General features: G+C 44.0%; 2 protein-coding genes across 2 annotated transcripts in view; both read right to left on the reverse strand.

Moving 5' to 3' along the window:
• Positions 1-3,118, reverse strand: part of RNF168 (ring finger protein 168) — a 45,610-nt gene extending 42,492 nt beyond the window's left edge. The window contains exons 1-3 of the mRNA XM_066240917.1: positions 2,840-3,118; positions 2,478-2,699; positions 1,775-2,084 (exon numbers count right to left, since the gene is read on the reverse strand). Of these exons, the coding sequence (XP_066097014.1) occupies positions 1,775-2,075 (301 nt within the window). The 5' untranslated portion in view covers positions 2,076-2,084; positions 2,478-2,699; positions 2,840-3,118. The remainder of the gene's footprint in view (positions 1-1,774; positions 2,085-2,477; positions 2,700-2,839) is intronic.
• A 13,806-nt stretch (positions 3,119-16,924) lies between these two features.
• SMCO1 (single-pass membrane protein with coiled-coil domains 1) lies at positions 16,925-23,413 on the reverse strand. Its single transcript, XM_066241752.1, has 3 exons — positions 23,273-23,413; positions 18,502-18,651; positions 16,925-17,893 (listed from the first exon to the last, which is right to left on the reverse strand). The coding sequence occupies exons 1-3, from the start codon at positions 23,320-23,322 to the stop codon at positions 17,449-17,451; spliced, it is 645 nt and encodes a 214-aa protein (XP_066097849.1). The 5' UTR covers positions 23,323-23,413; the 3' UTR covers positions 16,925-17,448.
• Between the last annotated feature and the right edge of the window lie 3,480 nt (positions 23,414-26,893).

Raw genomic sequence — 26,893 nt, forward strand, 5'->3', positions numbered from 1 at the left:
TAGTGCCTGTGTTCAAATAAAACTTCATTTACAAAAAGATGTGGCCCAAATTTGGCCAGTGGACCAGTCTGACAGCCCCTGCCTTCGGATATCCCTATTAAAGTTCTCAAATGAAATTCTTTATGTGTGTGTTCGGGAAGGAGAATGGAGTTAAATACTAAAGAACTGTAAACAACTGGAAAGAAAAGATTTCAAGCTTCTTTGTATTATTAAAACAGTACATTTAATAAAGTAAAAAATAAAAATAGCTAAGATTAAGAAATTCTTAATAAAAAGACAATCCAAGAAAGGGGAAAAATATTTGCAAATCACACATCTGAGATTAATATCAAGACTATATAAAGAACACCAACAACTCAACAGCAAAAAAATCCACCAATTAAGAAACTGAGTGACTTAAAATAGACATTTCTCTAAAAAGATATACAAATAGCCAACAAGCACAGGAAATGATGCTCAATATTAACAGTCATCAGGGAAATACAAATCAAAACAAGACAGATACCACTTCATTCCCATTAGGATGGCTATTATAAAACAAAAAAAAAAACAGAATTAAGTGTTGGCAAGAACAGGGAGAAATTGGAATTCTTATACATTGTTAGTGATAAGGTAAAGTGGTGTAGTTCCTATGAAAAACAGTATGGCGGCTGCTCAAGAATTAAGGAATTACCATACAATCCAGAATTTCTACTTTTAGGTACATGATCCAAAGAGTTGAAAACAGTGACTCAGGGTCCTGGCCGGTTGGCTCAGTGTAGAGCATTGGCCCAGCATGTGGATGTCCCAGGTTTGATTCCTGGTGGGGCACACAGGAGAAACGCCCATCTGCTTCTCTATCCCCCTTCCTCCTCTCTCTTTTCTCTCTCTCCTCCTCCCCCTCTCCTGCAGCCACTGCTAGATTATAGCGAGTTGGATCCATGTGCTGAGGATGGCTCCATGGTCTCAGCCTCAGGTGCTAAAAAATGTCTCTGATTGTAAGGGAGCAAGGGCCTCAGATGGGCAGAGCATTGCCTCCTAGAGGGCATGTCGGGTGGATCCTGGTTGGGCGCATGCGGGAGTCTGTCTCTCTGCCACCCCACTTTTCACTTCAGAAAAATACAAAAAATAAAAGTTATAATCTAATAATGATCTCTAATAATATGTATACTTATACGGTATATTTAAGGGAAGTGAAATAAATGAAAAAACAAGATTGATGGATAGATGAAAAACTTTGTGACATAGCAAGTACAGTAAACCGTTAATTGTTACTGTTTAATGGGTAGTTTCAGTTTGGGAAGATGAAAAATTCTGGAGATAGATGGTGATGATGGTTCCACACCAATGTGAATGTACTTAATGCCTCTGAATTGTATTTAAAAAATGGTTTAAATGGTAAACTTATGTATACTTAAAAAATACACACACAAAAACACTGAGATACCACTTGACACCTACTAGGATGGGTATGGAAAAAAAGAAACGGAAAATAACAAGTGGAGAAAGTGGAATCATTATACATTGCAGGTGAGAAGTTTGGCAGTTCCTTAAAAAGTTAAACATAGAATTACTAAATGAGCCAGCAATTTAGAAATCATATTCAAATACTTGTACGGGGAATTTCATATCAGCACTATTCAAATAACGAAAAGGTGGAAACAACGCCCATGTCCCTCAGTGGATAAAGAGACAAATATGGGGCTTTCTTCTTTTATCCTTTTAAAAATGGATTAGCAGTGATTCGTTTTCAAAAGGTTTTGGTTTTTTAGCCGACATACTGGGTTTTACTCACCGATTTCTACTGATTCTTGCCCAGAGGCTCTAAGCTTGCATTCCTTTGGATAGTGTTTTTGAATTATCTCCCACAGTTTCTCATTGATGAGAGAATTTCTTCGGGTATGGTACCGTTTCCAAGAAGAGAGCCGGCGGCGACAAAAGGGACAGCATAAATTTGCGTTTTCCACGGTCCATTGGAGGCATGCATTACAGAGTGTGTGATTACAAGGCAGTGTCACCGGCTCGATCAGGATTTCCATGCAGATCCCGCACAGGCATTCCGACAAGGAAGGGACGGCGTCTTTAGGTACAGCCATTTTAATATGCTAAAAAAGCATAGTCAACATCAATACCCGAAGGACAAAAAATAGTATTTCCAGCCCTAACAAATTAACACTTTTGTATTTATTTTATTTTATTTTTTAACACTTTTGTATTTAATATCACATCCAGCCGTGTATCAGAATTCGGAGACTGGAAGCATCAAACACATCTTAAAGCAAAGGGCGCTCTGTGGGCCAGGCAAAGAGCATTACCTGTAAGGCGGTGTATTTACCTACATTTAAAACAAACGTCGGGTAAGAAAATAAGTGAACTATCTGGAGACCGTGACTGCGAGGTATTAACACAACTGTTTAACTGTTTCCGCAGCGCGGCCGGTGGACGCCCACTCTCTGGCGCGGGAGAGGTACGCGCCAAGTTCCCCTCTTCCGTCTTACCAGGTGAGGACTCTCCCTTGGCTGCCCAGGAGGCAGCCAACAGGCCACCTCTCGGAGGACAGTGCTTGCCCGCGGACTCCTGCTCCGCCGGAATGCCGTCTCAACCGTCGCTGTGAGGACGGAGCAGGATATACCAAGTTCTTGCTTTCCGGCGTCTCCAGCGCCGGAAGGCCGTTCCTCCTCTCTCTAGGTCAGCCAGGAGGCTTAATCATTGGTGGTGTCCTAGCAACGCAAAAAGGGCTAGTGAGGTCACAAGTGCCCGCCGAAATGGGCCCCGCCCCTTCCCCCCCCCCCAGAATTGCCCAATGGCAGAGTCCAAGAGCGCTCTGCCCGGTGGGACTTCCGGGGCTGAATGCGCTTACCGTTGCTCCTGCCGTTGAGGTTTCGTTAGGCTGTGCGCGAGAACGCTCTTCTTGCTCCGGGGTTGCAGCTCCTTCTGGTTCAGCTTGGGTGGGGTCCAGATTCCTGTTTTTCTGCTTCTGGAGGCTGCGCAAACCTGGGATTGCTGCCAGAGCAGAAAAGGGAAACCTCCAAGCAAATTTTTAAAATTCTTCTCTCAGTACTCCTCAGACTACCTGTTTCTGTTCATTTGTAACTAAGCTTCTTAGATTGCTGTCTAAAGTTCTTTCTTTCTTTTTTTTTTTTTTTTTGTATTTTTCTGAAGCTGGAAACCGGGGAGAGACAGACTCCCGCATGCGTCCGACCGGGATCCACCCGGCACGCCCACCAGGGGCAACGCTCCGCCCACCAGGGGGCGATGCTCTGCCCCTCCGGGGCGTCGCTCTGCCGAGACCAGAGCCACTCTAGCGCCTGGGGCAGAGGCCAAGGAGCCATCCCCAGCGCCCGGGCCATCCCTGCTCCAATGGAGCCCCCGCTGCGCTGCGGGAGGGGAAGAGAGAGACAGAGAGGAAGGGGGGGGGGGTGGAGAAGCAAATGGGCGCTTCTCCTATGTGCCCTGGCCGGGAATCGAACCCGGGTCCCCCGCAAGCCAGGCCGACGCTCTACCGCTGAGCCAACCGGCCAAGGCCTGTCTAAAGTTCTTGGATAAAGCATTGCAGAGGTTGTATCTCCGAGAGAAGGCGGTGTAAACTTGTACAATATATAGAGGCACTTAGACTTCCACCCATAGCACAGCCCCTTCTTGACTCTGCCACTCAATAGGTTATTTAGGATTGCCTTCTCTCTTAAGGGCTTGGGAAACAAACTGTAGGTGTTGGTCAAATAAGTTTGTAAATGTGATATATCTGTTTGCTCGCTTATAGTTTGCATTGGGTGTATAGGACAGGCTGTAAGCAGGCAGTGTCATTATAGCCTAGGCTCAGGGGTCCCCAAACTTTTTACACAGAGGGCCAGTTCACTGTCCCTCAGACCATTGGAGGGCCGCCACATACAGTGCTCCTCTCACTGACCACCAATGAAAGGTGCCCCTTCCGGAAGTGCGGCGGGGTGGCCGGATAAATGGCCTCAGGGGGCCTCATGCAGCCCTCGGGCCCGCCGTAGTTTGGGGATGCCTGCTAGGGGTTGGGAACCTATGGCTCATGAGCCATATGTGGCTCTTTTGATGGCTGCATCTGGCTTGCAGACAAATCTTTAATAAAAATAATAATAATGTTAAAAATATAAAACATTCTCATGTATTACAATCCATTCATTTCCTACCGCTCATGTTCAAGGTTGCGGGTGGCTGGAGCCAATCACAGCTGTCCTCTGGGACAACACCAAATTTTTATTGGATAATGCATAAGGAACACGGGTTGTTGTATGGCTCTTATGGAATTACATTTTAAAATACGTGGCGTTCATGGCTCTCTCAGCCAAAAAGGCTCCCGACCCCTGTTATAGCCTAAGCTAAGGCTTAGTTTTAAGACTAAGCTTTTCCCCACACCCTTGACTGATTACATGATGTGGGGTAGTGCACTCTCATGAGCAATCCCATCATGCCTTTGTATCAGAGACTTCCTTATTTGTATATTGGATTAAAGGTTTTGATTTCTACACTATAAAATGGGGGCAGATCAGGAGCTTGCTCCCTCTTGGGTTCCTGAGATTAACATTAGAGGAGAGAGCAGAGAACGGCCACGTAGAGGAGGCCAGGAGAAGCAGCCAAGATGGTGGAGTGTGAGGGAGAAGCCAGTTTGTGCAGGGTTTGTGCAGAGCGAAGGAGATGGGGAACAGAGGTGAATGAAACTGGTGAGCTAGAAACTTTTGATCCTAGGAAACTCAATAAGTCAGTAGCTTTGTGAGCACTGAATGAGTGGGTTTTGGAGCCCAGTGTGTGTTTTTCATTGCCCACCGGGTGCAAGCTAGGATTAAAGATGATGGCCCACCAGTTCTTGGCTCCGTTGTTTCTTTACCGACTGTTCTAATCCAATGCGAACCTGCATGGGCCAGGCGGCTGGGATGGTGGCTGTGGGTACTGGCTTTACACTGGCCTTCACATTGAAATGTAGGAAAAAGTTCATCTTTGCACAAATGTCTGAGAAAGCTTACATTTGGAAGGGACCTGACAATTAAGGGAGATTAAATCACAAGAGGAGTTTGTAAAAGCCTAGCCACTATTGTAAGGTACCAAAAAGCTGCAAATTAATATTGATATTCTGGAAGGAAAGGTCAGGCTTTCCTGTCCCGTTCCTCATTTAGGGAGGGGAGGGAGAAGAATGTAGAAGTTTCTGGCTTGCAAGAACAATGGGTCATTCAGTTTTAAACTTAAAATAAAGGTTAACTGAAAAACTTCTTCTTTTAGCCTGACCTGTGGTGGCGCAGTGGATAAAGCGTCAACCTGGAAACAATGAGGTTGCCAGTTCAAAACCCTGGCTTGCCTGGTCAAGGCACATATGGGAGTTGATGCTTCCTGCTCCTCCCCCTTCTCTCTTTCTCTCTCCCCCCCCCCCAAAATGAATAAATAAATAAAATAAAAATTATAAAAAAATAAATAAAAATTCTTCTTTTAGGAGGCAGAATTTACATACCACCTTGGATTGATTGTAGTTCCTCCACCTTCCTGGAATCTTGAGGGTAAAATACCTCTAGGTTAGTGAGGGAAGATGAACCCTGAAAGATTTGTAAACATCTTTAATTGTGTTACCTTGAAAGTCTTAATGTTTCTGTGTATCCCCTAAACAAATGTTGTCAGCTTGTGCCATGATGTCATGCTCTCCCCCACACATGTGTGATCAAGGGTATATAAACAGCCCCTGAACTATTTATTTTTAACAGGGATAGAGAGAGAGGGATAGATAGGGACAGACAGACAGGAACGGAGAGAGATGAGAAGTATCAATCATCAGTTTTTCATTGTGACACCTTAGTTGTTCATTGATTGCTTTCTCATATGTGCCTCGACCATGGGCCTTCAGCAGACTGAGCAACTCCTTGCCAGGGGCCTTGGGTCTAAGCTGGTGAGCTTTTTGCTCAAGCCAGATGAGCCCGCGCTCAAGCTGGCGATCTCGGGGTCTCGAACCTGGGTTCTCCGCATCCCAGTCTGACGCTCTATCCACTGCACCACCACCTGATCAGGCTGAACTATTTTGGGGGCTGCACGATTTGGGTCTGATGCCCCGTGTCAGCCATATGCAGCCAGCATATTTAATAAATCTCCTCCTCTAATAAAACTTCAAAATTTATCTGGACTGGGTGTCTGTAAAGCAGTAGCCACGGCCACCATCACAGCCGCCTGGCCCATGCAGGTTCACATTAGATTTGGACAGTCAGTAATGAAACAATGGAGCCAAGAACTGGTGGGCCATTAGCTTTAATCCTAGCTTGCACACCCGCCAGGCAAGTAAAAACACACACTGGGCTCCAAAACCCACTCATTCAGTGCTCAGAAAGCTACTGACTTATCTGAGTTTTCTAGAATCAAAGGTTTCTATCTCACCAGACTTATTCACCTCTGTTCCCCATCTCCTTCTCTGCACAAACTCTGCAAAAACTGGCTTCTCCCTCAGCACTCCACCATCTTGGCTGCTTCTCCTTGCCTCCATGTGGCCTTTCTCTGCTCTGCTTTCTCTGCTCTCTCCTCTAATGCTAATCTCAGCAACTGAGAAAGTAAACTCCTGGTCTGCCCCACTTTATAGTACAGCTAGTGCTCGACTTACGACCATGATTGGTTTCGACAGACCGGTCGTAACACAATTTGGTCATAAGTTGAGTAGGCTCTATGTACAGTACTGTGAAATGATGTTATAAAAATCTGTCGGCCCTGGCCGGTTGGCTCAGCGGTAGAGCGTCGGCCTAGCGTGCGGAGGACCCGGGTTCGATTCCCAGCCAGGGCACACAGGAGAAGCGCACATTTGCTTCTCCACCCCTCCGCCGCGCCTTCCTCTCTGTCTCTCTCTTCCCCTCCCGCAGCCAAGGCTCCATTGGAGCAAAGATGGCCCGGGCGCTGGGGATGGCTCTGTGGCCTCTGCCCCAGGCGCTAGAGTGGCTCTGGTCGCAACATGGCGACGCCCAGGATGGGCAGAGCATCGCCCCCTGGTGGGCAGAGCATCGCCCCTGGTGGGCGTGCCGGGTGAATCCCGGTCGGGCGCATGCGGGAGTCTGTCTGACTGTCTCTCCTCCCTGTTTCCAGCTTCAGAAAAAATGCAAAAAAAAAAAAAAAAAAAAATCTGTCATATTTTATCATAATTTTCTTTCATTATTGTTATATATCATAATTTTCTTTGTTCATTTTATGCCATTTGTATCATCTTGTTTCTTATTTTTACATTTTGTTTGTTCTTTTTTCTGTTTCTTATTTTTACATTCATCAGGTTTTGTTTCTTATTTTTACATTCATCAGGTTTAAGTAAAACACTGCATTACCAGTACAACTGGTTTAATATTTGCAAAACATACAAAATTACAAAATACAGATGCATACAAAAATACAGGTGTAAAAAATACCATAGGAGCCTGACCAGGTGGTAGCACAGTGAATAGAGCGTCGGACTGGGATGCAGAAGGACCCAGGTTCGAGACCCCGAGGTTGCCAGCTTGAGCGCGGGCTCATCTGGCTTGAGCCAAAAATGCTCACCAGCTTGGACCCAAGGTCACTGGCTCGAGCAAGGGGTTACTCGGTCTGCTGAAGGCCCGAGGTAAAGGCACATATGAGAAAGCAATCAATGAACAACTAAGGAGTCCCAACGAAAAACTGATGATTGATGCTTCTCATCTCTCTCCGTTCCTGTCTGTCTGTCCCTATCTACCCCTCTCTCTGATTATCTCTCTGTCCCTGTAAAAAAATAAATAAATAAAAATTAAAAAAAAATGCCATAGGAAACATTTTCCCAATTGCAAAACATATCAAAATATATAAACATACACAAAACATTTTAGTGGCCGCTGGTGCTTGGCTGTGGATCGTTAATGTCGTCATCTGAGGCAGCAGTTGGGGTTACGGGACTTGGTTTTTTCATAAACATGTGCGATCACATTCACTTTCTTTCCTCCTTCATACTTGTTCATTGATTGCTTTCTCATATGTGCCTTGACTAGGGGGTTACAGCAGAGCGAGTGGTCCCTTGCTCAAGCCAGTGACCTTGGGCTCAAACCAGTGACCATGGGGTCATGTCTATGATCCCATGCTCAAGCCAGCGCCCCTGCACCCAAGCTGGTGAACCCATGCTCAAGTCAGATGAGCCCATGCTCATTTTCGTGTTGAGATTGATGGCCTTTCTTTCCTTCTTGGCAGGCTGATGCATAAAGACAATTTCCTCTTGGTAGACATCTTGGGAGGGTTTTTTTTATTTTTTATTTTTTATTTAAAAAAAATTTTTTTTTTATTTATTTTTGTTTGTTTGTTTGTTTGTTTGTTTTATTTTTTATTCATTTTTAGAAAGGAGAGAGAGAGAGAGAGAAGGAGGGAGGAGCAGGAAGCATCAACTCCCACATGTGCCTTGACCAGGCAAGCCCAGGGTTTCGAACCGGCCACCTTAGCATTTCCAGGTCGACACTTTATCCACTGCGCCACCACAGGTCACGCTTTTTTTTTATTTTTGACAGAGACAAAGAGTGAGTCAGAGAGAGGGATAGACAGGGACAGACAGACAGGAACGGAGAGAGATGAGAAGCATCAATCATTAGTTTTTCATTGTGCATTGCAACACCTTAGTTGTTCATTGATTGCTTTCTCATATGTGCCTTGACCGCGGGCCTTCAGCAGACCGAGTAACCCCTTGCTGGAGCCAGCGACCTTGGGTCCAAGCTGGTGGGCTTTTTGCTCAAACCAGATGAGCCTGTGCTCAAGCTGGCGACCTCGGAGTCTCGAACCTGGGTCCTCTGCATCCTAGTCCGATGCTTGATCCACTGCGCCACCGCCTGGTCAGGCTTGGGAGGGTTTTGATAAAAAATACCCAAGACACAAAACACAAATTGCTGTACTGAGTCTGGGATAACAGTTGAAATGGTGCACGCAGAGATGGTAGTGCTGCCAGAAGCTGGTCCGCACTGACATACACCCAGCTGGGCAACGCTTGCGCTGCCAGATGGAGCAGTAGTGGCTGCGATTGTGGTTGTAAAGTCAAATGGTCGTAAATTGCATAGGTTGTAAATCGATCAACATCTGTATAGAAATCAAAACCCTTAATCCACTATACAAACAAGGAAGTCTCTGATACAAAGTCACTAATCTGAGACATAATGGGATTCCTCATGAGAGTGCACCACCCTACATCAAAAAGGGTGGGAGGCCCTGGCCGGTTGGCTCAGTGGTAGAGCGTCGGGCTGGCGTGCGGGGGGACCCGGGTTCGATTCCCGGCCAGGGCACATAGGAGAAGCGCCCATTTGCTTCTCCACCCCCCCTCCTTCCTCTCTGTCTCTCTCTTCCCCTCCCGCAGCCAAGGCTCCATTGGAGCAAAGATGGCCCGGGCGCTGGGGATGGCTCCTTGGCCTCTGCCCCAGGCGCTAGAGTGGCTCTGGTCTCGGCAGAGCGACGCCCCGGAGGGGCAGAGTGTCGCCCCTGGTGGGCGTGCCGGGTGGATCCCGGTCGGGCGCATGCGGGAGTCTGTCTGACTGTCTCTCCCCGTTTCCAGCTTCAGAGAAAAAAAAAAAAAAAAAAAAGGGTGGGAAAGGCTTAGTCTTTTTTTTTTTTTTAATCTGGGGCCACTCTTTTTTTTTTAATTTTATTTATTTTTTTATTTATTCATTTTTAGAGAGGAGAGAGAGAGGTAGAGAGACAGAGAGAGAGAGAGAGAAGGGGGGAGGAGCTAGAAGCATCAACTCCCATATGTGCCTTGACCAAGAAAGCCCAGGGTTTCGAACCGGCGACCTCAGCATTTCCAGGTCGACAAAGGCTTAGTCTTAAAACTAAGCCTTAGGCTATAAGAATCCTGCCTGCTTTCAGCCTGTCCGTCCCCCCCCCCCCCCGCATCCAATGCAAACTATAAATGAGCAAACATATATATCATTATTTACAAACTTATTTGACCAACAGTGTCTCTATGTGAACTCGCTGAAGTGAGGTACAGTGCCTTTCAGAATCTGGGGTGCAGTACTTTATATCACCACAGGCCCAGAGACGTTATCTTCTGGTAGATCAGCCACCAGTATAAACCTGCGGGAGGAAGGGGGACTGGCTTGCTTGAAAGCCCTTCCCACTGGAGACCTTTGAACCAGCACAGGCCTCCTTTACAGTCCAGCTGGAAGATAAAACAATTTGGAGAAAGTGGCGCTACTCCTATCCACATACAAAAAAATATTACCTTTGTTACAAAGTACTGCACCCCAGACACTTCATTGAGTTCACATAGAGACACCCAGTCCAGATAAATTTTAAAGAGTTTTTTGAAGGAGGAAATTTGATAAATATGCTGGCTGCATATGGCTGACACGGGGCATAGCAGGCCCAAATCGTGCACCCCAAGTATATTTCAGGGGCTGGTTATATACCCTTTGTTGGTCAAATAAGTTTGTAAATATGATATATATGTTTGCTTGCTTATAGTTTGCATTGGGTGTGGGGGACAGGCTGTAAGCAGGCAGGGTGGTTAATAGCCTAAGGCTTAGTTTTAAAACTAAGCTTTTCCCCACATCCTTGACTGATTGCATGATGTGGGTGGTGCACTCTCATGAGGAATCCCATTATGCCTCAGATAAGTGACTTTGTATCAGAGACTTCCTTGTTTGTATATTGGATTAAAGGTTTTGGTTTCTATACTATAAAGTGGGGCAGACCAGGAGCTTGCTCTCTTGGTTCCTGCTATCACCATTGCAGGGGCCTCCCTGATCTCTTGCCCTTCATGGGAAGAGCTGGTTTTCTGCTTTTCCCTTGTCTTCTCTTGTGGTTTGCCTGTTTTGGTGAGACACCAATAAACAGAATGACACACCATCCTCCGACTCTGCCATTTCTTTACCATCTGCCCGAATTCAATGGGAACCTGCATGTGAATGGCCACGATGGCAGCTCCTGGCCTTACACTCTTTGACCACATACAGGTTGGGGGGCATGACAGCATGACACAATCATTAACGAGATTATAACATTTAACAAGATTTATGTTACATTAACAAGATTAACCGTTGTCTAGGAGATTTACAGAAAACATTAAAACTTTCAAGGTAATACAATCAAAGACATTCACAAATCCTTTTAGCAGTGGTCCTCAACCCCCGGGCCGCAGACCAGTACCGGTCTGTGGGCCATTTGGTACCAGTCCGCAGAGAAAGAATAAATAACTTACATTATTTTCATTTTATTTATATTTAAGTCTGAACAATGTTTTCTTTTTAAAAAATGACCAGATTCCCTCTGTTATATCCATCTAAGACTCACTCTTGACGCTTGTCTCAGTCACGTGATACATTTATCCGTTCCACCCTAAAGGCTGGTCCGCGAAAATATTTTCTGACATTAAACTGGTCCATGGCCCAAAAAAGGTTGGGGACCACTGCTTTTAGTATCTATCTCTCCTTTACCTAGAGCAGGGCTTGGGGACCTATGGCTCGCTAGTCAGATGTGGCTCTTTTGATAGCTGCATCTGGCTCACAGACAAATCTTTAATAAAAATAATAATAACGTTAAAAATGTAAAATATTCTCATGTATTACAATACATTAATTTCCTACTGCTCATGTTCATGGTTGTGGGTGGCTGGAGCCAATCACAGCTGTTCTCCGGGACAACACCAAATTTTTAGTGGATAATGCGTAATGTACACGAGTCGTTGTATGGCTCTCACGGAATTACATTTTAAAATATGTGGCGTTGTCTGACCAGGCGGTGGCGCAGTGGATAGAGCATCGGACTGGGATGCGGAAGACCCAGGTTCGAGACCCCGAGGTCTCCAGCTTGAGCGCGGGCTCATCTAATTGGAGCAAAAAGCTCACCAGCTTAAACCCAAGGTCACTCGCTTAAGCAAGGGGTTGCTTGGTCTGCTGTAGCCCCATGGTCAAGGCACATATGAGAAAGCAATCAATGAACTGAGGTGTTGCAACGAAAAACCAGTGATTGATGCTTCTCATTTCTCTTGGTTCCTGTCTGTTCTTATCTATCCCTCTCTCTGATTCTCTCTCTGTCCCTGTTAAAAAAAAAAAAATCTGGAAATGCTGAGGTCGCCGGTTCGAAACCCTGGGCTTGCCTGGTCAAGGCACATATGGGAACTGATGCTTCCAGCTCCTCCCCACCTTCTCTCTCTCTCTTTCTCTCCCTCTCTGTCTCTCTCTCCTCTCTAAAATGAATTTAAAAAATTAAAAAAAATATGAGGCATTCATGGCTCTCTCAGCCAAAAAGTTTCCTGACTCCTGACCTAGAGATACACGTTAATCTCAGGACTCCAGGAAGGGAGGGAAAGCTGAGATCAGTGTAGTGTGGTATGTTAATTTTATCTCTTATTGAAAGAGAAAGGGAGTTCTTCAGATAAACTTAATCCTTTCAGAGAACTTAAAACCAAATGACCCTAGTTGTCCTTGTAAGTCAGGAGCCTTCTGTATTCTTTTTCCTCCATTTTCCAAAGAAAGGACAGGAAAGCCTGACCTTTTCTCCCAGAATATTAATATTAATTTGCAAGCTTTTTGGTACCTTACAACACCTTGTACCTATAGAGGTGACGACATCAGCCACTTTTTTCCAAGACCCCTGACTATCCTATATGTTGGGCAAATGAGTTTGTAAAATTTGTACTTTTTGAGTTTGCTCACTTTTATTGTTAAAAAATGACACTGGGAAGCCATGTTTGTGCTTGCCGGCAAGTAAAAACACACACTGGGCTCCAAAACCCACTCACATTCAGTGCTCACAAAGCTACTGACTTATCTGAGTTTCCTAGAATCAAAGGTTTCTAGCTCACCAGACTTTATTCCCCTCTGTTCCCCATCTCCTTCCTTCTCCCTGCACAAACTCTACACAAACTGGCTTCTCACTCAACACTCCACCATCTTGGCTGCTTCTTCTGGCCTCCTCCATGTGGCCTCTCTCTGCTCTCTCCTCTCTAATGCTAATCTCAGGAACTAAGAGCGCAAACTCTTGTTCTGCCCTCATTTTATAGTGTAGAAATCAAAACCTTTAATCCAATATACAAAATAGGGAAGTCTCTAATACAAAGTCACTTACCTGAGGCATGATGGGATTGTACCACCCCACATTGGGTGGGAAAGGCTTAATCTCAAAACCAAGCCCCAGGCTACAAGGATTCTGCCTGCCCACAGCCCGCCCCTAACACACATTAATATCATCTGGGTGATGAGCTACCCCGTGGACAGCGCCATCTTTAACAAAGTGAGCATAATATATTTTATCTGCCCAACAGGGCGCATGCGGTAGTCTGTCTCTGCCTCCTCTTCTCTCACTAAAAAAAAATAAATAAATGAAAATTAAAAAAATTCTCTACAGGGGGGAGGGGAGTAAAGAGGGACAAATACATGGTGACGGAAAATGATTTGACTTTGCGTGATGGGCACACAACATGATCAATAGTTCAAATGCTATAGAGATGTTCACCTGAAACCTATATCCTCCTTATTGATCAATGTCACCCCATTAAATTTAATTTCTAAATTAAAGTTCTCTACAGGTTTGGATGTTCTTATGTTGAAACCTCATAAAGAGAGAAAGTAGAATGGTGTTGCCAGGGGCTGGGAGAGTTATTGTTGAGTGGATAGAAAATTTCAGTTTATAAGTTGTAGAGATGGATGGCAGTGATGGTTGTATGTTTAGTACCACTGAACTGATCACTTGAAAATAGTTAAGATGGTAAATTTTATGTGTATTTTACCACAATAAAAAATGTGCGGGAGGGGGGATGGAGGGGAACTGACCTGAGTTTTTTGAGGAAACCAACTATAGAAGAAAAGAAAACCACTGTGCTTGAAGATAGTCTTTAAGATTTTTGGGGTTGCTGAAGTCATTCCGGTTGGGGAGATAGGTGGTTTCTGGATGGAGCCAAAACAAGGAGGTGTAGGCCTTGTTTTGTTTTAACATGGGTTCAGAAACCTCTGGTTGCCATCTAGTTGTCCATAGTATTATTGCATTGGCCCAAAATTCTAGCTCTCTAATAGGGTTCCAACTTGCTTTTTTTGGTGGAATTTTCCATTACTCTTTGAAACATTCATCTATTTTCTACTTGCTGTCATATTGTGTTTTCAGATCATCGCTTTCTCAATTTATCCTAAATGAGGTTGTTTGCGGCCTGCCTACATCAAGGATCAGTTTAGTGTACTTTTCCAGTAAGTATCTTTTCATCACAAAGCGACACTCCTCCTCTGAACTCAACCAATCATATATCCCCTAGTGATAGTGATTTTTAGCATAGTCTTATTATTTAATTCTTGCATTTTTATTTATATTTTTAGAAAAGAAGACATTTTATATGTTTCCTCAGATAGCCTTGGCCTTGTTTACTTTCCGGACCCACTGTCCCTTGATCTGTCCGCCTGGGGCTGACCAGCTGCATTCCTAGAATCTCTGTCCCCTCCTGCCACTTTGGACTCCTGTGAAACACAGCACTGAACAATGCAGCTCTGACTTTCTGGCAGCAGTGGGGCAGACAGCTTAGATGATGCATCTTGGAGGTATGGGATGTCATTCCCCATGGAGCAAAGTTTGGCTAATTGAAAATTGGATGGAGCAAAGACAACAGAGAAATTTCCTTTTCTTCCCCAACTCATGGTTTCTTCAAACAGTGTGTCTGGCCTAACAAAGCAGTGGCGCAGTGGATAGAGTGTCAGACTGGGATGCGGAGGACCCAGGTTTGAAACCCCGAGCTTGCTAGCTTGAGCGTGAGCTCGCTGGTTTCAGCAAGGGGTCACTTGGTCTGCTGTAGCCCCCCAGTTAAGGAACATGTGAGAAAGCAATCAGTGAACAGCTAAGGTGCCTCAATGAAGAATTGGTACTTTTCATCTCTCTCCCTTTCTGTCTGTCCCTATCTGTCCCTCTCTCTGTCTCTGTCACAAAAAAAAAAAACCACCCAAAAACAAAAAAAACCAAAACTGTGTCTGGAGAGGACCAGACTGAATGGATGTATCTGCCAAGCAACCTGCTGTGTCTCTTAGGGCTTATTTATTTATTTTTTTTGAAGCTGGAAACGGGGAGAGACAGACAGACTCCTGCATGCGCCCGACCGGGATCCACCCGGCACGCCCACCAGGGGCGATGCTCTGCCCACCAGGGGGCGATGCTCTGCCCCTCCGGGGCGTTGCTCTGCCGCGACCAGAGCCACTCCAGCGCCTGGGGCAGAGGCCAAGGAGCCATCCCCAGCGCCCAGGCCATCTTTGCTCCAATGGAGCCTTGGCTGCAGGAGGGGAAGAGAGAGACAGAGAGGAAGGAGGGGGGGGGTGGAGAAGCAAATGGGTGCTTCTCCTATGTGCCTTGGCCGGAATTGAACCCAGGTCCCCCGCACACCAGGCCGACGCTCTACCACTGAGCCAGCCGGCCAGGGCTGGGCTCATTTTTAAGGAGGAGCCAGCAAGGTAACATCACCTTGTATTACTTCTTATCCTTCTCTAACTAACATCCTTCCAAGGTGTTACCTCAGTCTCGCTGTTCTGAATTTGTACATCCCAAATACAACAGCAGCATTTAACCTTTACCTAGGGGAGGTCCACATATTTAAATGTTTCTGTTACAGCACCTAGCACATGGTATTTAGTGTTCAATAAATATATAAGTATTGTTTTTGTTTTGCCTTTTTTTTTTTTACTTTTTTTTTTTTTTTGTATTTTTCTGAAGTTGGAAACGGGGAGGCAGTCAGACAGACTCCTGCATGCGCCCAACCGGGATCCACCCGGCATGCCCACCAGGGGGCGATACTCTGCCCATCTAGGGCTTTGCTGTGTTGCAACCAGAGCCATTCTAGCGCTTGAGGCAGAGGCCATAGAGCCATCCTCAGCACCCGGACCAACTTTGCTCCAATGGAGCCTTGGCTGTGGGAAGGGAAGAGAGAGACAGAGAGGAAGGAGAGGGAGAGGGGTGGAGAAGCAGATGGGCGCTTCTCCTGTGTGCCCTGGCCGGGAATCGAACCTGGGACTCCTGCACGCCAGGCCGACGCTCTACCACTGAGCCAACCGGCCAGGCTTGTTTTGCCTTTTAATAGATAATGCGAACACACGGTTCAAAATTCAAAATGTGCATATGGATTAACAGTAAAAAGATGCCCTGGCCAGATAGCTTGGTTGGTTAGAGCATCATCTAAGTGCAGAAGATGCCAGTTTGATCCCTGGTCAGGACACATACAAGAACAGATGGATGTTCTTGTCCGTCTGTCTGTCTTCCATTCTAGCTAAAATCAATACCAAAAAAAAGTTTTTTAAAAAAGAAACAGTAGCCTGACCAGGTGGTGGCACAGTGGATAGAGCGTCGGACTGGGATGCGGAAGGACCCAGGTTCGAGACCCCGAGGTGGCCAGCTTGAGCGCGGGCTCATATGGCTTGAGCAAAGAGCTCACCAGCTTGGACCCAAGGTCGCTGGCTCCAGCAGGGGGTTACTCGGTCTGCTGAAGGCCCGCGGTCAAGGCACATGTGAGAAAGCAATCAATGAACAACTAAGAAGTCGCAACGCACAACGAGAAACTGATGATTGATGCTTCTCATCTCTCTCCGTTCCTGTCTGTCTGTCCCTGTCTATCTCTGCCTCTGTAAAAATAAATAAATAAATAAAAAATTAAAAAAAAAAAAAAAAGCCTTAAAAAAAAAAAAGAAACAGTAAAAAGACTTCCTACTACATTTGATCCCCTGGCCTCTTAGTTTTCTTCCCTAAGACAACCAATGTTATCATGTTCTCGTGTATCTCCCCAGAAGATGTTTATAAAGTTTATGGATATATTAGTTTATATGTGTGTATATTTGTATTTGTGTTTTTCCCTTTTTCCACTTAATAGTACATATTGGAAATAAATATTTTACAACATCACATCTTGGTGATGATTCCATATCATTATAAAATAACACAAAGAGCTTCTTCATTCTTTTTTTTTATTTTTAATTAATTTATTTATTCATTTTAGAGAAGAGAGAGAGAGAGAGAGGAGAGTCAGAGAGAGAGAGAGAGAGGAGGGAGGAGCTGGAAGCATCAACTCCCACATGTGCCTTGACCAGGCAAGCCCAGGGTTTCGAATCGGTGACCTCAGCATTTCCAGGTCAATGCTCTATCCACTGCGCCACCACAGGTCAGGCCTCTTCATTCTTTTATATGGCTACACAGAAAGTATTTATTATATCAATTTTTCATAATTTCTCTAATACTCTCTAAACTTTTGCTATAAAAGTAAGTCCATAACAAAATTTGTATATGCATATTATTTCCCATGTGCACAATAGATCACTGGAAGTGGAACTGCTAGGTCATAAGGTAGCAGGTTAGTTTTGTTTTGTTTTGTTTTTTAGATTTTATTTATTCATTTTAGAGAGAAAAGAGAGACAGACAGAGAGAAAGAGAGAAGGGGAGGAGCAGGAAGCATCAACTCCCATATGTGCCTTGACTGGGTGAGTCCAAGGTTTCAAACCAGTGACCTTAGTGTTCCACGTTGACACTTTATCCACTGTGCCACCACAGGTCAGTAGCAGGTTAGTTTTTAACTGTTGGTATAAACTCTTTTAGGGATGACTTTTGCTCTTCAGGGGCCGTCACTGTTTTCCCCTTCTCAATGAGCTGAACAGCCCTCAGCAAACCATCCTGTAGAGCCTGGTTCTTTACCATATTTGTGATCATGAAAGTGACATCCCTGATGTACATCTGTCTCACTTTGGCACTGTAGTGTTCTGCCTTGTTACCATGTGCAATAAAGAAGGTACAAAGTGCTGTGACATCTCCTTCTTGCAGTCCACACTCCTCCAGGACAGATTCCCACACAACCTGAATGCGCTTGTTCTTGACTTTTCTTCGGAGGACAGAGGTTAAGGTGGGAAGACCTCTCACCAGGTCTGGCAGCTTCTCAAGCACACAAGTGTGCAAGCGGATGAGTACTTCAATAACGTAGCTGTATATAATATTCAATTCCATTGAAGTGAACCTACAAAAAAGAGGAGAGCTTCTAAAGCAGAGGAACACTTTATGTTTAGATATAAAATTAATTTTATTAGGACAACTCAAAGAAGTACAAACCCACTAGGAGAACCAGCTGTTGTGTTTTAGAAAATACTTTAGAAATAAGACCTGTGCTAAACTGGATACCTTAGTTCTCTCGCCACCCATACTGTAAGTTTCTTAATGGCAGAGGAGTTATATTATCCGTCTCTGCATTATTTTTTTTATTATTATTCATTTTAGAGAGGAAAGGGAGAGACAGAGGAGAGACAGAAGGGGGGGAGGAGCTGGAAGCATCAACTCCCATATGTGCCTTGACCAGGCAAGCCCAGGGTTTCGAACCGGTGACCTCAGTATTTCCAGGTCACGTCTCTGCATTATTAGTAAGACTTTGGCAAGCAAGAGACTGACAAGACGAGTGTCTGGCATATAAACCAGTGCTGAAATTAATCTTTTTTGAATGAATGAACCTAAGAATATGTGCTTTCTTCACAATCCATTTCTGGAACCATATTAAGAAATTTAGTTTTAGAATGACCATTGCCAGTTCTCACAATGCCACAAAATCCCACTGATTTCTTATTGGATTCTCACTTGAGTGCCAGAACTGCTCTCCACAGCTCATCTTGGGCTGCCTGGCTTGCCAACATCTTGCTATGATGTTCAAATTTCTGTGTCAGATTATCCTTGGTGAAGTCCAGTTCTTTAAACTGTGCTTCTAAAGCTTGGAGTTTGTGGTCAACTCTATCGGATAAAAGAATCAAAGGTTAGTTTAGGTCAAAATTAAGGTGTTGCCAAGATGAATATATTATTTACAACCACTACCATAGTTGGATAGCTATCTGCCATTCTCTCTATCCCTCATCCTAGTTCTTGCATTTCTTATATTGCCAAACTTTTAAATTGTCTACTTGAGCCTGACCTGTGGTGGCGCAGTGGATAAAGCATCAACCTGGAAATGCTGAGGTCACCAGTTCAAAACCCTGGCCTTGCCTGGTCAAGGCACATATGAGAGTTGATGCTTCCAGCTCCTCCCCCCTTCTCTCTCTCTGTCTCTCTCCCATCTCTCTCCCTCTCTGTCTCTCTCTCTCCCTCTCCTCTCTAAAAAAATAAATAAATAAAAATAAATTGTCTACTTGAATTCATCTGCCAGGACTTATCTTTGTAATGTACTTTATACTTTAAAATGTATTTTATACAAGTATTATTTTGAGTGTCACAACTACCATAAGAAGTAAAGCAGTGATTTTTACTATTTTACAGATAAAGAAATTGAGTATCAAAAAGATTGAGACCCAGTGCCATATAGGTAGCTAGTGCTGAAACCAGGATCTAGGTAGGTGGCTTTCTCCATCCTATTCTGATTGTTCAAATCCTATCCTTCCTTTTAAGGATAAGCTCAAATTCCACTGGCTGCTTGACTCCCCCAGCCTTTCTACCTGGATATCTCCTCCCTGCTTACTTCATTCTCACAAGGACTACTTCTATCACCTGTCACTCCTCACCTCCTGCTTTATTTTAAGAGTTAGCTTTTAGCCCTGGCCGGTTGGCTCAGTGGTAGAGCGTTGGCCTGGTGTGCAAGGGGTCCCGGGTTTGATTCCCGGCCAGGTCACATAGGAGAAGCGCCCATCTGCTTCTCCACCCCTCCCCCTCTCTTTCCTCTCTGTCTCTCTCTTCCCCTCCCGCAGCAAGGCTCCATTGGAGCAAAGATGGCCCGGGCGCTGGGGATGGCTCCTTGGCCTCTGCCCCAGGCGCTAGAGTGGCTCTGGTCACAACAGAGTGATGCCCCGGAGGGGCAGAGCGTCGCCCCCTGGTGGGCGTGCCGGGTGGATCCCAGTCGGGCGCATGCGGGAGTCTGTCTGTCTCTCCCCGTTTCCAGCTTCGGAAAAATACAAAAAAAAAAAAAAAGAGTTAGCTTTTAATGAACAAAGTTGTAAGCTCTTAGAAGGAGGGGTTTAGAGATATTTCTTAGACATTTGTATTCCTGTCACCCAACACCTAGGAGAGGCCTTACACAGAAGTAATAAAATATGTCTTATATGATTGAAATCTGCAATGTGAAGGGGATGCTGAGCTATGCAACCCATCAAGAGGATGTGAGTAGCTCTGAATAGCCCTGATCATCAGAGGGCGCTGTAGCACCAGGATTGTCTAACTGAACCACAAAGATCGCAGTTTACTTGCCTGAGGTCTCCCATGTTGTCTTTTATGAAGAAAGGGATACACTTACAAACACACGTAACACTTTCCTGAGCATCTGTGTCCCTGTGACCTAAATACTGTTGTGATTGCCCAGGTTCTATCCTTGACCTTTCTCCCAAGGCTAATTCAGCCTCAAGTATCACCTCTCTCCTAAGCTCTGGGCCTGTATCTTCAACTATCTTCTGTACATCTCCGCCTGAATCAGATGTCAAACTAAACAGTCCTAAACTCAATTTGCTAACTACTCTTTTACCCCATCTTCCAAAATTACTACACTAGAAGATTCTCACTGCTTTGGATTCTATTTACATATAGATAAAGGCTCAGTATGAAATGTGCATTTTGTAGGAATGTAAGCCTGCATGAACTAATATGCTGGCAATCTCTGTTTACACATCAAGCCCATGTTATCTGGCATACTGTTTGTATTAACTTTTAGATCATGGGTTATCTCTAGCTTGAACTGTGGAGAGGAACTCTGACTTGCCAATCAGTTTAAAAGTTTACATTTGTAGCAGTTCTTTGGAGTCCTCTCACCAAAAGCCATTCCCAGTCCATTCCAAATAAATCCTAATGAACATGTCTGCAAATCTGAGTCTGTTTTCTACTACATTTCCCCAACTCAGTTAATGACATCACCATTTATTCAATATCTTGAACTAGAAATCTCAGAATAATTCTTACCTTTTCCCCCCTCCCCATTAACATCTCTAATCTATCCCCTTCTCTCCATCTCCACTGCACCATTTAATTACCACCTTTCAACTGGACCTAGGATTACAGTAGCCTCACTGGGTCTCTGCTTTCAATTTCTGCAACCTCAAATCCATCCTCCAGAAATATGCCCCTAAAACATACTTCTGATCATATCCTTCAACTGGTTGTATATCTTTTATGCCACCCTGACTTGCCCAGCGATATCAATAAAACCAAGTTGGGCCCTTGGTTAGAACCTCGTCTTGAAGCACAGAGGTTGTCGGCTCAATCCCCAGTCAGGGCACATACAGAAACAGATTGATGTTCTTGTCTTTCTTTCTCTTTCAAAAATCAATCAATCAATCAATAAAAGAACCAAATTGGATGACCTCAGCAGGAAACATAAAGTCCTTAACCCTGTGCTCCCATCTTCTGCCACTCCTCAGTCACCAATTGCACTTGAGCCATCTAGCTGCTGACTGAATATAGTGTGTAATTCCAAGCTTCTATGGCTTATATATACTCCTTTCCCAGCCTAGAGTTCCTTCTCATACTTTAATTCTTTCTCATAAACTCCTACTCACACTTCAAGATCCAGCTTAAATGTCCCTCTATAACAGGGGTCAGGAAACTTTTTTTTTTCTTTATTTTTAGAATTATAGCTCAATGTTTCCTGAGCTTTATGATTCTCTTTAAATCTTTATTTATTCATTTTAGAGACTAGAAGGAGAGACAGAGAGAGAGAGAGAGAGGAGAGACAAAGAGAGAGAAGGGGGGGAGGAGCTGGAAGCATCAACTCCCATATGTGCCTTGACCAGGCAAGCCCAGGGTTTCGAACCAGCGACCTCAGCATTTCCAGGTTGATGCTTTATCCACTGCGCCACCACAGGTCAGGCTCAGGAAACTTTTTGACTGAGAGAGCAATGAACGCCACATATTTTAAAATGTAATTCCGTGAGAGCCATACAATGACCCGTGTACCTTATGCATTATCCAATAAAAATTTGGTGTTGTCCAGAGGACAGCTGCGATTGACTCCAACCACCCACAACCATGAACATGAGCGATAGGAAATGAATGGATTGTAATACATGAGAATATGTTATATTTTTAACATTTTTTTTTATTATTAAAGATTTGTCTGCGAGCCAGGTACAGCCATCAAAAGAGCCACATCTGGCTCACAAGCCATAGGTTCCCGAATCCTGCTCTATAAAGAGGTCCTTTTCCTAGTGTCAAAGGCAAAATTAATTGATCCTCTCTTCATGTTCTCATAGCCCTTTAAAAATTTTTTTTTGCTCTGGCTGGGTAGCTCATTTGGTTAGAGCGTTGTCCTGCTAGGCCAAGGTTGTAGGTTTATTCATACACGAATAAACTAATTAGAGGGGGAAGAATGAACAAATGAATACATGAATAAGTGGAACACCAGTCTGACCAGACAGTGGTGAGGACGCTGAGGACCCAGGTTTAAAACCCCATGGTCACCAGCTTGAGCACGGGTTTACTAGCTTGAGTGAGGGGTCACCAGTTTGAGCCCAGGGTCATCGGCTTGAGCCCAAGGTTGTTGGCTTGAGCAAGGGGTCACTGGCTTGGCTGGAACCCCCTGGTCAAGGCACATATGAGAAAGCAATTAATAAGCAACTAAGGTGCCACGGCTGTGTCTGTCTGTCTCTCTCTCGCTAAAAAACAAAAAAAATGTAGAACAATATAAATCGATGCATCCCTGCCTTACTCCCTGGGTCAGAAAAAAAAGAACCTTATCAAAAAAATAAACCTTATCATTCATGGCACAATTGGAAGCATGAGTATCAACTTAAAAAATAATTTATTGATTGATTTTAGAGAAGGAGAGGAAGGGAGAGAGAGAAAGATCAATTCCACTTATTTATGCATTCATTGGTTGATTTGTTTTTAATTTTTAAAAATTTTTATTTATTTATTGCTTTTAGATAGAGAGAGGAAGGGGGGAAGAGAAAGAGAGAAACCTCCACCCATTTATGCATTCACTGGCTGATCTTTGCATGGGCCCTGGCCAGGGATCAGACCCGCAAACTTGGTGTATAAGGATGACGCTCTAACCAACTGAATCCCCTGGCCAGGGCTTTTATAGCCTTTTAGGAACATGACCTTCATAGGGTCACATTAAATCTTAAGCTTTTGGAATACTTTTGTTATCCCTACAGGCTGTGAGTTCCTTCAGGGCAGAAACCACATTTTACTTATTTTTGAATAGCTACCATATAACACATGTATTAATTGAATGGAATCATTGTACTTGGGAGTAAATTTTTCTTTATTATTAACTTATACATATATTTTAACATGGAAGACTTAAACCATTTTAATGGAGATAGAATTCTAATTGGCATGCCTGTAGTTCTTTGCCTATTTTTATCTCTTACTTCTCTAACCCACCTTCCCAGAAAAGCAGACTTATGTTTTCTCCCTCCCTGTAGCCCTTAGAAACCTTTTCATCGCCTCCTTCAAGGATATCAGGGTTGTGGTTTCATTGTTCATCTTCTTAAGGCAAAATGAAAGGAAACAAAAGTAAACAAAAATCCAGCAGAGGTTTGAATCCAGGGTTTTCTGCAGACTTCCACTCAGCAACAGGCAGCACCAGCGTGAGTATTCAATCTAAATTCTGCCTGAAAGGTCACTCAGTACAAGAAGCTTTTAATAGCTTGTATATCCAAATATAGTTTCTAAGATCTGATTGTGTGAACACAGGTGTCTGGAATGATCTATAATATTTGCCTTTGAAAAATGAGCTGTAGTACATCAATATAGCACAACAACCAGATATAATTGTGGTTTTATGTATATTCTGGTATATGTATATATGAATGTACAAATGTAGACTTATATTAGGATTAAATTTGATTGAAATACTACTTTCACGTTTTAATAATTTAATTATTCAGTCATCATCTAAATTAGGTTTAAAGAAAACCTCAGACCTTTTATGATGTATTAGAAGATCAATGCTAAAAATCTAACCATCCTTAGAAACATAAATATTTATTGAGAGCTTCTAGTATTAGATTTGGTATTGGAAATTGATAGATACAAGAATTGACCAGGAATTACAACTGCCCTTTTGCTGTTCTGCTTGGCTGCCTGACCCCACCCTTAATTACCGGACAATAAGCTCTGGGACAGAGGGGTTCCAGGAAGCTGGTCGATTGCCACAAGGAAGAGTATTCCAGAAAGCCAAACATACCAGCACACCCTTGCTCAAGGCTATTCCCAACTGTATAAAATTTTGCCTCAGTCTGTTTTGGGGGCCCTTCTTTCGGAGAAGTGCCCCGGCAGGTCTTTCTCCTCTAATAAAGCCTGCACACTTGGAGTTCGAGTGCCATCTCATTCTTTATTTATTCATTTTTTTTTTACAGAGACAGAGAGTGAGTCAGAGAGCAGGATAGACAGGGACAGACAGACAGGAACGGAGAGAGATGAGAAGCATCAATCATTAGTTTTTCATTGCGCATTACAACACCTTAGTTGTTCATTGATTGCTTTCTCATATGTGCCTTGACCGGGGGCCTTCAGCAGACCGAGTAACCCCTTGTTGGACCCAGTGTCCTTGGGTTCAAGTTGGTAGGCTTTTGCTCAAACCAGATGAGCTTATGCTCAAGCTGGTGACCTCGGGGTCTCGAACCTGGGTCCTCTGCATCCCAGTCCGACGCTCTATCCACTGCGCCACCGCCTGGTCAGGCAAGTGCCGTCTCATTCTTACAGAAATAAAAACAGACATGAAACAGGATTCCTGAATTTAAGGGACTTAAACTCTAATTGGGAAGATAGAACATTACTTAAAAAAAAATGTGTATAAAATGTTGTGTATTAAATAGGTACAGACCATAAGAATAGTAGAGGGTGAGAACAATTCACTGAAGCCTTGGGGTAATTGAGAAACCCCTACCCAAGGCTTGGGTTTTGCCTTAAAAGAAATGTAGGTCTTTGGTTATGAGCCGAGAAGGAAAGGTGTTACAAACTGAAAAATTTGTGTGAGCAAAGTTATAGCAATGGCAAGGTATATAATGTGATTAGGAAAAAATGAGTGGGTATGTCTTAAACACGAGATTCATGTGAGAAAAAGAAAAACATTTAAACTGTTAAGAGCCAGGGCATGGATTTATTCATTTATTGTATAATTCATTCACTTATTCAATATTTACTCAACACCAAAAGTATCAATTGAATGGGTAAAACCTATGAATAATCTGCACTATTCAAGGTTTTGAGAATACAACGAGTAAGGTAAAATCCTTGCCCTAAAGAGCAAACCAGTAAGGAGAAAGAAAACAAGGATTACAAAAGAATGGATGGTTCTAAATAGACTGGTAGGGAGTGTAAAGCCAGTATCTAAGGCCAGGGCCACTATCACAGCAGCCATGCTTATGCAGGTTCACATTGGATTCAGACAGTCGGTAAAGAAACAACGGAGCCAAAAACTGGTGGGCTATCATCTTTAATCCTAGCTTGCACCCGGCGGGCAAGTAACAACACACACTGGGCTCCAAAACCCACTCACATTCAGTGCTCACAAAGCCACTGACTTATCCGAGTTTCCTAGAATCAAAGGTTTCTAGCTCACCAGACTTTATTCCCCTCTGTTCCCCATCTCCTTCCTTCTCCCTGCACAAACTGGCTTCTCACTCAACACTCTGCCATCTTGGCTGCTTCTTCTGGCCTCCTCCACGTGGCTTCTCTCTGCTCTCCTCTCTAATGCTAATCTCAGGAACTAAGAGTGCAAGCTCCTGTTCTGCCCTCATTTTATAGTGTAGAAATCAAAACCTTTAATCCAATATACAAAATAGGAAAGTCTTTAATACAAAGTCACTTATCTGAGTCATGATGTGATTGTACCACCCCACATCAAAAAGGGTGGGAAAGGCTTAGTCCTAGAACTAAGCCCCAGACTACAAGGATTCTGCCTGCCCACAGCCCACCCCCAACACACATTAATATCACCTGGGTGACGGGTCTCTACGTGGGCAGTGCCATCTTTAACAAAGTGAGCATAATATATTTTATCTGCCCAACAGGGAGTTTGAACATATGTAAGATGTTGGTTTTGTAAAGTTAATCTGTCAGTAGTGTTTAGGATAAATTTGAGAATAAAACCAGAGGCAGGCCTGACCAGGCTGTGGCACAGTGGATAGAGCGTCGAAGTGGGATGTGGAGGACCCAGGTTTGAGACCCCAAGGTTGCCTGCTTGAGCGCGGGCTCATCGATTTGAGCAAAGCTCACCAGCTTGGACCCAAGGCAGGGGGTTACTCGGTCTGCTGAAGGCCCACAGTCAAGGCACATATGAGAAAGCAATCAATGATCAACTAAGGTGTCGCGATGAAAAACTGATGATTGATGCTTCTCATCTCTCTTTGTTTCTGTCTGTCCCTATCTATCCCTCTCTCTGACTCTCTCTTGTCTCTGTAAATAAAAGGAAAAAAAATTTAGAAAAAAAAAACACAAAAAACCAGAGGCAGACAAATTCCTCAGAAGACTGCTATACAGTTAGATGTGAGGTGATGAAGGGGTAGATTATAATGAGTGGAGAGGTAAAAGGACAGATATGAGAGACATTCTAATTCTCCCCATGAACTCTTGGGGGTTGAAGTCAGTAAACCTCACATAAATCTTTAGAAAACTTTGGGTGTCCTGATGGAATCAAGCCCTTTCTTGCCTCAGTAGGAAATACCTTTCTAGGGCCTTGTGCTCTACCAAGTAGCCATCCTTCCCATTCTCCCCCCGCAATCTACTTTTATCTCATTAACAAAATCCAAATTTTGTTCAAGTATTGGGAAGCCATGTGTTTCAGGGGAAGCTGGTCCCCTCCTGTTAATCCTAATCCGGAAGGACCCAAAACATTGAAGACACGAACAGAGTCCGTCGATTACGTATCAAAGTTTTATTGTCTAGCTTGGCCAAGTGGCGGCAACTCCAACAGCGGTCTGAGGGAGAGTGTGCGCCAGCTCTTTGTTCTACTTAGTTTTTATAGTTTTGTAAGTGGGAAGTACAGAAGCAAAAATTGTAATTAGGAGCCCCTTACCACTATTGGTTATAGTCATATGTCCTTTAACATGAT

The sequence above is a fragment of the Saccopteryx bilineata genome, chromosome 8, assembly GCF_036850765.1.
Source record: "Saccopteryx bilineata isolate mSacBil1 chromosome 8, mSacBil1_pri_phased_curated, whole genome shotgun sequence".
NCBI classification, from domain to species: Eukaryota; Metazoa; Chordata; class Mammalia; order Chiroptera; family Emballonuridae; genus Saccopteryx; species Saccopteryx bilineata.

Excerpts from the sequence above, each read along its gene's own strand:
- SMCO1 (XM_066241752.1), bottom strand. The coding sequence starts at position 23,322 with ATGAACAATGAAACCACAACCCTGATATCCTTGAAGGAGGCGATGAAA. Across the intron at positions 18,652-23,272 it reads TTGAAGGAGGCGATGAAAAG|AGTTGACCACAAACTCCAAG; the intron begins GTTTCTAAGGGC and ends TTTATCCGATAG. Across the intron at positions 17,894-18,501 it reads AGAGCAGTTCTGGCACTCAA|GTTCACTTCAATGGAATTGA; the intron begins GTGAGAATCCAA and ends TCTTTTTTGTAG.